The sequence below is a fragment of the Ammospiza caudacuta genome, chromosome 32 (genome assembly GCF_027887145.1).
Source record: "Ammospiza caudacuta isolate bAmmCau1 chromosome 32, bAmmCau1.pri, whole genome shotgun sequence".
NCBI classification, from domain to species: Eukaryota; Metazoa; Chordata; class Aves; order Passeriformes; family Passerellidae; genus Ammospiza; species Ammospiza caudacuta.
The window spans coordinates 3,008,471-3,019,234 of NC_080624.1; the positions used below are offsets into that span (position 1 = coordinate 3,008,471).

Consider the following 10,764-nt stretch of genomic DNA (forward strand, 5'->3'; position numbering starts at 1 on the left):
GTGTCCCATTGCTGTCCCCTGTCTGTCCCTGACCCCGTGTCCCAGGGGTGTCCCTGTGCGTCTCACGGCTGTCACACAGTGTCCTGGGGGTGTCTGTCCGTGTGTGTCCCATGCTGTCCCCTGTCTGTCCCTGACCCCGTGTCTCAAGGGTGTCACACAGTGTCCCAATGCTGTCCCTCTGTGTCCCCATGATGTCCCACACTGTCCCCACGATGTCCCACACTGTCCCCACGATGTCCCACACTGTCCCCATGTGCCCCCCAGGCTCTCCTGGACTGGGTTGAAGCGTTCCAGGCCGAGGGGTGGGGATCTCTGGGTTGTCCCCTGTGTGTCCCCACGATGTCCCACACTGTCCCCACAGTGTCCCACACTGTCCCCATGATGTCCCACACTGTCCCCCTGTCCCCCCAGGCCCTCCTGGACCAGGTTGAAGCCTTCCAGGCCGAGGGGTGGGGATCTCTGGAGTGTCCCATTGCTGTCCCTGTGTCCCCACGATGTCCCACACTGTCCCCACAATGTCCCACGCTGTCCCCACGATGTCCCACACTGTCCCCGTGTCCCCCCAGGCTCTCCTGGACCGCGTCGAGGCGTTCCAGGCCGAGGGGTTTGGATCTCTGTGGTGTCCCCTGTGTGTCCCCACGATGTCCCACGATGTCCCACACTGTCCCCACGATGTCCCACACTGTCCCCACGATGTCCCACACTGTCCCCGTGTCTCCCAGGCTCTCCTGGACCGTGTCGAGGCGTTCCAGGCCGAGGGGTTGGATCTCTGGGATGTCCCCTGTGTGTCCCCACGATGTCCCACACTGTCCCCACGATGTCCCACACTGTCCCCGTGTCCCCCCAGGCTCTCCTGGACCGTGTCGAGGCGTTCCAGGCTGAGGCCCGTGCCGCGCTGGCCGTTCCCCCGCCGGCCCCGGGGGCCCTGCAGGAGCTGCTGGAGCGGGGCTCCCGCCTGGGCGTGGAGGTGCCCGAGGGCCGGCGGCTGGAGCGGCAGCTGGCCCAGGCCGCGTGGCTGGAGGAGGTGACGGCCACCCTGCGGTCCCCGCGCGCCCGCGTCCCCCTGCCCGTCATGCGCGGCCTCATCCAGGCCGGCCGCACCGTGGCGCCCAGCCCCGCCGTGGACGTGGCCATGGCCGAGCTGCAGGAGCTGCTGACCATCGCCCAGCGCTGGGAGGAGAAGGCACAGATGTGCCTCGAGGCCAGGTCAGGGGGCTGGGGGCATCCCCAGGGGGAGAGACCCCTCCTCAAAGGGAGATAAAGGGGCCGGACCCCAACCCAGGGGGAGATAAAGGGGCTGGAGCCACGCCCAGGGGGAGAGACCCCAACCCAGGGAGAGATAAAGGGGCTGGAGCCATCCCCAGGGGGAGAGACCCCGACCCAGGGGGAGAGACCCCAACCCAGGGGGAGATAAAGGGGCAGGACCCCAACCCAGGGGGAGATAAAGGGGCTGGAGCCATCCCCAGGTGGAGGTGGGAGTCTGGAGCCATCCCCAGGGAGAGATAAAGGGGCTGGAGTCATTCCCAAAGGGGCTGGAGCCATCGCCAGGGGGAGAGACCCCAGCCCAGGGGGAGATAAAGGGGCTGGGGGCTGCACCTGAGAGGGGAAGAGGGGGATGGGGCTGTGCCCTCTGTCCCCTGGTTGGAGATAAAAGGTCTGGGGGCTCTCCTTGGCTCTGGGGGTGTCAGGAGGGATCTCTGGGGGTGTCAGGGGCATCTCTGGGGTTGTTGGGGGGGGTCTCTGGGGGTATCAGGGAGCTCTGTGGGTATCAGGGGGGTCTCTGGGGGTCTCAGGGCTCTCAGGTCCCTGGCTCTGCCCCCCCCGCAGGCAGAAGCACCCCCCGGCCACGCTGGCTGCCATCATCAAGGAGGCCGAGAACATTCCGGCGCTGCTGCCCAACATCCAGGCCCTGAAGGAGGCCCTGGGCAAGGCCCGGGCTTGGATCGCCGACGTCGAGGAGATCCAGGTGGGCTCTGCACCCCTGGGACCCTCCTGGAAACCCCTGGGACCCTCTGAGACCCTCCTGGGACCCCCGGGGACCCCTCACTGCACACAGCCCTGAGTGCCTGGGCTGTCCCCTTGGACACCCCTGTGTCCTTGTCCTGGTGTCCCCATCGTGTCCCCATGGACCCTGGACATTGTCCATCCTTGTCCTGGCCCCGTGGACAGGGGGCACCCCTGTGTCCCCATTCTATCCCTGTCATGGACTCTGGACACCTGTGTCCCCATCGTGTCCCTGTGGACACTGGACACTCCTGTGTCCCTGTCCCCCATTGCACATGCTTGACCTGTCTCTATGGACAGGGGACAGTGCTGTGTCCCCATCGTGTCCCTGTGGACACTGGACACCTCCACATCCCTGCCCCCATGGACCTCCCATCTGCCACCATGTCCCCTTCCCATCCTGTCCCTGTTCCTGCCACCGTGTCCCCACATGTCCCCGTGTCACCCCAGACCCCGTGTCCCCCCAGAACGGTGACCATTACCCGTGCCTCGATGACCTGGAGGGCCTGGTGGCCGTGTCCCCACATGTCCCCATGTCACCCATGTGTCCCCATGTCACCCATGTCCCTGTCCCCCCAGAACGGTGACCACTACCCGTGCCTCGATGACCTGGAGGGCCTGGTGGCCGTGGGCCGGGACCTGCCCGTGCGCCTGGAGGAGCTGCGGCAGCTCGAGGTGCAGGTGGGCACCGCGCACTCGTGGCGGGACAAGGCCTCCCGCACCTTCCTCAAGAAGAACTCCTGCTACACCCTGCTCGAGGTGGGTCTGGGGGGGCTCTGGGGGGCCCGGGGGGGGTCCTGGCAGGGCGCTGACCCCTCGTGGTGTCCCCCAGGTGCTGTGTCCCTGCGCTGACGCCGGCTCGGACAGCAGCAAGAGGCTCAAGTGGCGGCAGGAGCCGGGGCTGTACCGGCTGGACGCCGAGAGCTTGGGGCTGTCGGCGCAGGACCTGCGGGACCCCGGGGCTGTGGTGAGCTGGGGGGGTGTGGGGGGCACCCCGGGACCCCCGGCACTGCTCCTGTCCCTGCTGTGCCCACCCTGGGATTGGGGGGTTTGGGGTGGGGGCGCCGCATCCGACGTTGATTGCTGTTATTGCTCACGTTCCTTGTTCTCCCTAAATTGGGGGGTTTAGGGGTTTGGGGTGGGGCACACCCTGAGACCCCCCAGCCCTGTCACCTCTCACACTCCCAATTTTCCTCCAGATCAAGGTGTTCAGGGGTTTGGGGTGGGGGGCACCCACATTTCTCCCAATCCCTGTTGCCTCTCACCACCTGCTGTCCCCCAGATTTTGGCATTCAGGGGTTTGGGGTGGGGGCACTGCATCCGACCTTGATTGCTGTTATCACTCGTGTTCCTTGTTCTCCCTAAATTGAGGGTTTTGGGGTTTTGGGTGGGGGTCACCCACATTCCCCCAACCCTGTCATCTCATACACTCCCAATTTCCCTCCAGATCTTGGTGTTCAGGAGTTTGGGGATGGGGCACCCACATTTTCTCAATCCCTGTCCCCTCTCACCCCCTGCTGTGCCCATCCCATATCTTCGTGGTCAGAGGTTTGGGGTGGGGGGCACCCACATTCCCCCAGTCCTTGTCACCTCTCACACTCACGATTTTCCTCCATATTTTGACATTCAGGGCTTTGGGGTGGGGGTCACACCCTGTCACCCCGCAACCCTGTCCCCTCTCACCCCCTGGTGTCCCCCCGAGACTGTGCCATTCAAGAAGGGCAAGGAGAAGGAGGGCATTCAGGGCTTTGGGCTGGGGGGTCACACCCTGAACCCCCAGTCTCTCTCCCCCCAGATCGTGGCATTCAAGGAGGGGGAGCAGAAGGAGAAGGAGGGCCCTCAGGGGGTTTGGGAAGGGGGTCACACACTCTCACACCATGCTGTCCCCCCAGATCGTGGCGTTCAAGGAGGGCGAGCAGAAGCAGAAGGAGGGCACTCAGGGCTTTGGGGTGGGGGTCACCCCCTGTCACTCACCAACCCTGTCACCCCCCAGTCTCTGTCCCCTCTGACCCCCTGATCCCCCCCAGATCGTGGCGTTCAAGGAGGGCGAGCAGAAGGAGAAGGAGGGCACTGAGGGCTTTGGACTCGGGGGGGTCACACCCAGTCACCCCTGCTTTCCCTCACCCCAGATCATGGCATTCAGGGGTTTGGGGTGGGGGTCAGACCCTGAACCCCCCAATCTCTGTCCCCCAGATCGTGGCGTTCAAGGAGGGCGAGCAGAAGGAGAAGGAGGGCACTGAGGGCTTTGAGTCACACCCTGTCACCCTATTCTGTCCCCCCAGATTGTGGCGTTCAAGGAGGGCGAGCAGAAGGAGAAGGAGGGCACTGAGGGCTTTGGGTCACACCCTGTCACCCTATTCTGTCCCCCCAGATCGTGGCGTTCAAGGAGGGCGAGCAGAAGGAGAAGGAGGGCATGCTGCGCCTCCGCCACGCCAACGCCCAGAAAGCGGCGCCGCCCCTGCCCGGCCCGGGCCCTCCGTCCTGCGTGTGCGGGCAGCCCTCGGGGCCGGGCATGCTGCAGTGCCAGCTCTGCCGGGACTGGTTCCACGGCTCCTGCGTGGCCTGGCCCCGCCTGGGCGCCCAGAAGCCATCGCCGGCCTGGTGGGAGTGGGACGCCAAGTTCCTGTGCCCGCTGTGCCAGCGCTCGCGGCGGCCGCGCCTCGAGACCATCCTGGCGCTGCTGGTGGCGCTGCAGAAGCTGCCGGTGCGGCTGCCCGAGGGCGAGGCCCTGCAGTGCCTCACCGAGAGGGCCATCACCTGGCAGGACCGGGCCCGACAGCTCCTGGCGTCCCCCGAGGTGGCCGCGCCCCTGGAGCGCCTGGCGGCCCTGCGGCACCGGCTGCACCACGGGGATGGCGGCGACGGGGCCCTGCGCGAGGCCAGCCGCAACGAGCAGACCAAGGTGGGTTTGGGGGAGATTTGGGGAGATTTATGGGGGTTTGGCGTGATTTGGGGGGGATTTGGGGGTGTTTGGGGTGATTTGGGGTGTCAGGGCCCTGAGACACCGGTTGCATCATGGGGATGGTGATTGGGCCCTGCGCGAGGCCAGCCGCAACGAGCAGACCAAGGTGGGCATTATGGAGAGATTTGGGGGGCTTTGGGGGTGATTTGGGGTGTTGGGGCCCTGCGGCAGTGCCTGCACCATGGTGGCGATGGTGACGGGGCCCTGCGCGAGGCCAGCCGCAACGAGCAGACCAGGGTGGGTTTGGGGGAGATTTGGGAGGGTTTTGGGGTGATTTGGGGGGAATTTGGGGTGTCAGGGCCCTGCGGCACCGGCTGCACCATGGTGACGGGGCCCTGCGCGAGGCCAGCCGCAACGAGCAGACCAGGGTGGGGATTTTGGGGAGATTTGGGGTGATTTGGGGGGAATTTGGGGTGTCAGGGCCCTGCGGCACCGGCTGCACCACAGGGATGGCGATGACGGGGCCCTGCGCGAGGCCAGCCGCAACGAGCAGACCAAGGTATGGGAATTTAGGGGGTTTGGGGGAGATTTGGGGTGATTAGGGGGGATTTGGGGTGTCAGGGCCCTGTGGCACCAGCTGCACCATGGTGATGGAGCGCTGCGCGAGGCCAGCCGCAACAACCATACCAAGGTGGGCATTATGGAGAGGTTTGGGGGGTTTTGGGGAGATTTGATGGGATTTGGGGTGTCAGGGCCCTGAGGCACCGGCTGCGCCACGGGGATGGTGATGGAGCCCTGCGCGAGGCCAGCCGCAACGAGCAGACCAAGGTGGGGATTTTGGGGAGATTTATGGGGGTTTGGGGAGATTTGGGGGTGATTTGGGGAGATTTGATGGGATTTGGGGTGTCAGGGCCCTGCGTCACCGGCTGCGCCACGGGGATGGTGATGGGGCCCTGCGTGAGGCCAGCCACAACGAGCAGACCAAAGTGGGTTTTGGGGGCAATTATGGGGGTTTTGGGGAGATTAGAGGGGGATTTGGGGAGTTTTGGGGTGTCAGGGCCCTGCGGCACTGGCTGCACCACGGTGATGGTGATGGTGATGGAGCCCTGCGTGAGGCCAGCTGCAATGAGCAGACCAAGGTGGGGGTTTTGGGCGAGGTAGGGAGATTTGGAGGCGATTTGGGGGAGATTTAGGGAGGTTTGGGGTGATTTGGGGGAGATTTAGGGAGGTTTGGGGTGATTTGGGTGGAATTTGGGGTGTCAGGGCCCTGCACGAGACCAGCTGCAATGAGCAGACCAAGGTGGGTTTTGGGTGAATTATGGGGGGTTTTATGGAGATTTGGGGGTGATTTGGGGGAGATTTAGGGAGGTTTGGGGATGATTTGGGGGGAATTTGGGGTGTCAGGGCCCTGTGCGAGGCCAGGCGCAATGAGCAGACCAAAGTGGGTTTTGGGGGCAATTATGGGGGTTTTGGGGAAATTATGAGGGTTTTGGGGAGATTTAGGGGAAATTTGGGCTGTCAGGGCCCTGTGTGAGACCAGCCACAACAAGCAGACCAAGTTGGGGATTTATGGGGGATTTGGGTGGAATTTGGGGTGTCAGACCCCTGTGCAAGACCAGCTGCCAGCAGGCCAAGGTGAGAATTGGGGGATTTGTGGGGGTTTTGGGCGAAATTATGAGGATTTTGGGGAGATTCTTGGGGGTTTTGGGGTGATTGTGCTCTGTGCCAGGCCCACCACAAGGAGCAGACCGAGGTGGGAGGGTTCAGGGGGCAGTGGGGACGTGTGGGGCAGGTTTTGGGGTGGTTTTGGGGTGGTTTTGGGGCTGGGGGATGCTGAGCCCCCCAGAACACCTTCCCTCCGTCCCCCCCAGGTGTCGGTGGAGAACGGGGACGCCCCCAGCCCGGAGAAGAACGGACCCCTGGCCTCGGGTGAGTGGGATTGGGGCTGTGGGGAGACCCTCGGGGATGCAGGGGGTTCCATGGGGCAGGGACAGAGGGATCCAGAGAGGGACAGAGGGATCCAGGGGGTTCCATGGGGCAGGGACAGAGGGACAGAGGGATCCAGGGATCCCCAGGGAGGGACAGAGGGATCCAGCAGATCCCATGGGGCAGGGACTGAGGGACAGAGGGATCCAGAGAGGGACAGAGGGATCCAGGGAGTTCCATGGGGCAGGGACAGAGGGATTTGGGATCCCCAGGGAGGGACAGAGGGATCCAGCAGATCCCATGGGGCAGGGACAGAGGGATTTGGGATCCCCTGGGTCCCTGGTGAGCTCAGCAGTGCTGGGGGGTCCTGTGGATCTGTGGGGGTCCCTGCGGTGTCCCCATGGTGTCCCCACGATGTCCCCACAGAGCTGGAGGCGCTGAGTGCACCCTGTGGTGCACCCTGTCCCTGTGGTGTCCCCACGGTGTCCCCATGTCCCCACAAAGCTGGAGGTGCTGAGTGTACCCCATGTCCCTATGGTGTCCCCACGATGTCCCTGCAGAGCTGGAGGCGCTGAGCACAGTGTGTCCACGTGTCCCTGTGGTGTCCCAATGGTGTCCCCACAGAGCTGGAGATGCTGAGCGTAGCGCTGCTGGGGCTGGAACCCCGTGTGTCCCCTTATCCCCGTGTCCCTGTGGTGTCCCCATGATGTCCCCACGATGTCCCCATGATGTCCCCGTTGCAGAGCTGGAGGCGCTGAGCGCGGCGCTGCCCCAGCTGCAGGGCCCCGTGCTGGAGCTGCCCGAGGGCACACACAGTGTCCCTGTGGTGTCCCCACACTGTCCCTATGATGTCCCTATGATGTCCCCATGATGTCCCCACAGAGCTGGAGGCGCTGAGCGCAGCACTGCCTCGGCTCAGGGCCCCGTGCTGGAGCTGCCCAAGGTCACGTGTCCCATGTCCCCATGATGTCCCCACACTGTCCCCACGATGTCCCCGTTGCAGAGCTGGAGGCGCTGAGCGCGGCGCTGCCCCGGCTCAGGGCCCCGTGCTGGAGCTGCCCGAGGGCACACACAGTGTCCCTGTGGTGTCCCCACACTGTCCCCACGATGTCCCCATGATGTCCCCACAGAGCTGGAGGCGCTGAGCGCGGCGCTGCCCCGGCTGCAGGGCCCCGTGCTGGAGCTGCCCGAGGCCACGCGGCGGCCGCTGGAGGAGCTGATGATGGAGGGGGACCTGCTGGAGGTGACGCTGGACGAGGCCCAGAGCATCTGGCGGCTGCTGCAGGCCACGCGCCCGCCCCCGCTGGCCCTGTTCCGCCTGCTGCTCGAGGTGCGGCACCCCAAAAACTGACCCGGGCACCCCAGAATTGCCCAGGGACCCCCAAAACCGCCCTGGGGTACAGAACTCACCCCCAGAACTGACCCTTTAGGGTGAGGGTCCCCAAAAGCTATTAGAGACCCCCAAATCCCTCCTTGCGCTGCTCCCCGCCCACCCTGGGCACCCCAATACCATTAACCCCCTCTGTACCCCATTAACCCTCTCTGTACCCCACAGCTCCCCCATTAACCCCTTCTATACCCCATAACCCCTCATTAACCCCTTCTGCACCCCATAATCCCCCCTTAATCCCCTCCGTGCCCCATTGACCCCTTCCATACCCTATAATCCCATTATTCCCCCAACCCCTCCATAATCCCCTTCTGTACCTCACCGCCCCCCATTAACCCCTGTCAGCCCAGCCCCTGCCCTCCTGATTTGGGGTGGCTGAGGGGTCTGTGTGTCCCCATTCCCAATTTGGGGTGTCTGAAGGGTCTGTGTGTCCCCATTCCCGATTTGGGGGGTGTCTGAGGGGTCTGTGTGTCCCCATTCCCAATTTGGGGTGTCTGAGGGGTCTGTGTGTCCCCATTCCCGATTTGGGGGGTGTCTGAGGGGTCTGTGTGTCCCCATTCCCAATTTGGGGTGTCTGAGGGGTCTGTGTGTCCCCATTCCCGATTTGGGGGGTGTCTGAGGGGTCTGTGTGTCCCCATTCCCGATTTGGGGGTGTCTGAGGGGTCTGTGTGTCCCCATTCCCAATTTGGGGTGTCTGAGGGGTCTGTGTGTCCCCATTCCCGATTTGGGGGGTGTCTGAGGGGTCTGTGTGTCCCCATTCCCAATTTGGGGTGTCTGAGGGGTCTGTGTGTCCCCATTCCCGATTTGGGGTGTCTGAGGGGTCTGTGTGTCCCCATTCCCAATTTGGGGTGTCTGAGGGGTCTGTGTGTCCCCATTCCCGATTTGGGGGGTGTCTGAGGGGTCTGTGTGTCCCCATTCCCGATTTGGGGTGTCTGAGGGGTCTGTGTGTCCCCATTCCCAATTTGGGGTGTCTGAGGGGTCTGTGTGTCCCCATTCCCGATTTGGGGTGTCTGAGGGGTCTGTGTGTCCCCATTCCCAATTTGGGGTGTCTGAGGGGTCTGTGTGTCCCCATTCCTGATTTGGGGTGTCTGAGGGGTCTGTGTGTCCCCATTCCTGATTTGGGGGTGTCTGAGGGGTCTGTCCCCACCTGTCCCAATTTTGGGGTGTCTGAGGGGTCTGTGTGTGTCCATTCCCGATTTTGGGGTGTCTGAGGGGTCTGTTCCCCCCAAGTCCCGATTTTGGGGTGTCTGAGGGGGTCTCTCCATGTCCCCCTCCCCAGCTGGAGCAGGCGGGGGGGTCTCTGACGGGTCTGTGTGTGTCCTGTCCGGATTTTGGGGTGTCTGAGGGTTCTGTGTGTGTCCTGTCCGGATTTTGGGGTGTCTGAGGGGTCTGCGTGTGTCCTGTCCGGATTTTGGGGTGTCCGAGGGTTCTGTGTGTCCTGTCCGGATTTTGGGGTGTCTGAGGGGTCTGTGTGTGTCCTGTCCGGATTTTGGGGTGTCTGAGGGATCTGTGTGTGTCCTGTCCCGATTTTGGGGTGTCTGACGGGTGTGTGCCCCCCAGCTGGAGCAGGCAGAGTGCCGGGGGGCTCGAGGGGTCTCTGACGGGTCTGTGTGTGTCCTGTCCGGATTTTGGGGTGTCTGAGGGTTCTGTGTGTGTCCTGTCCCGATTTTGGGGTGTCTGAGGGGTCTCTCCGTGTCCCCCTCCCCAGCTGGAGCAGGCGGAGCGCCGGGGGGCTCGGGCCCGCGGCCGGGACCCCGAGCGGCGCCGCAAGCGCCGGGCGGAGCGGGGGGGGGGGCACCTCCTGCCCGCCCTGGCCAAGGAGGAGCTGGAGCCAAAGAGGAGTCGGGGGGCCGAGGGCGGGGGGGACCCCCGGGACAGCCCCACGGCCGCAGCCCAGACCCCGGGGGTGAGTACAGGGGGGGTTCATGGGGTGCTGAAGGGGTTAATGGGGTGTAGAGGTGGTTAAAGGGGGGTTAATGGGGTATAGAAGGGGTTAATGGGGGGATGAGGGGATTAATGAGGGGTTTATGGGGTATAGAGGGGTTTCATGGGGGGCATACGGGGAATAGAAGGGGTTAACGGGGTGCAGAAGGGGTTGATGGGGGCTGTTAAGGGGTGTAGAAGGGGTTAATGGGGGCTGTTAAGGGGTATAGAAGGGGTTAATGGGGTGCAGAAGGGGTTGATGGGGGCTGTTAAGGGGAATAGAAGGGGTTAATGGGATAATGGGGTACAGAGGGGTTAATGGGGGGCTATGGGACATAGAAGGGTTTAATGGGGGATTAGGGAAATAATGGGGGATTACGGGGTATAGAAGGGGTTAATTTGGCACAGAAGGGGTTAAGGGGGGTTATGGGGTACAGAGGGGATTAATGGGGTGCAGAAGGGTTTAAGGGGGGATTATGGGGTATAGAAGGGGTTAATGGGGGGATTATGGGGTACAGAAGGAGTTAACGGGGGATGAGGAGATTAGTGATGGTTTATGGGGTATAGGGGGGGTTAAGGGAGGGGATTGTGGGGTACAGAGAGGAATTATGAGGGGGTT

The 10,764-nt window shown here is 63.5% G+C and overlaps 1 protein-coding gene across 1 annotated transcript in view; it reads left to right on the top strand.

Moving 5' to 3' along the window:
* KDM5C (lysine demethylase 5C) overlaps positions 1-10,764 on the top strand; it is a 46,704-nt gene that overhangs the window by 35,286 nt on the left and 654 nt on the right. Inside the window, exons 19-26 of the mRNA XM_058822301.1 lie at positions 848-1,206; positions 1,828-1,966; positions 2,584-2,763; positions 2,837-2,971; positions 4,376-4,906; positions 6,778-6,835; positions 7,963-8,162; positions 9,931-10,128. Coding sequence (XP_058678284.1) covers positions 848-1,206; positions 1,828-1,966; positions 2,584-2,763; positions 2,837-2,971; positions 4,376-4,906; positions 6,778-6,835; positions 7,963-8,162; positions 9,931-10,128 — 1,800 coding nt within the window. The remainder of the gene's footprint in view (positions 1-847; positions 1,207-1,827; positions 1,967-2,583; positions 2,764-2,836; positions 2,972-4,375; positions 4,907-6,777; positions 6,836-7,962; positions 8,163-9,930; positions 10,129-10,764) is intronic.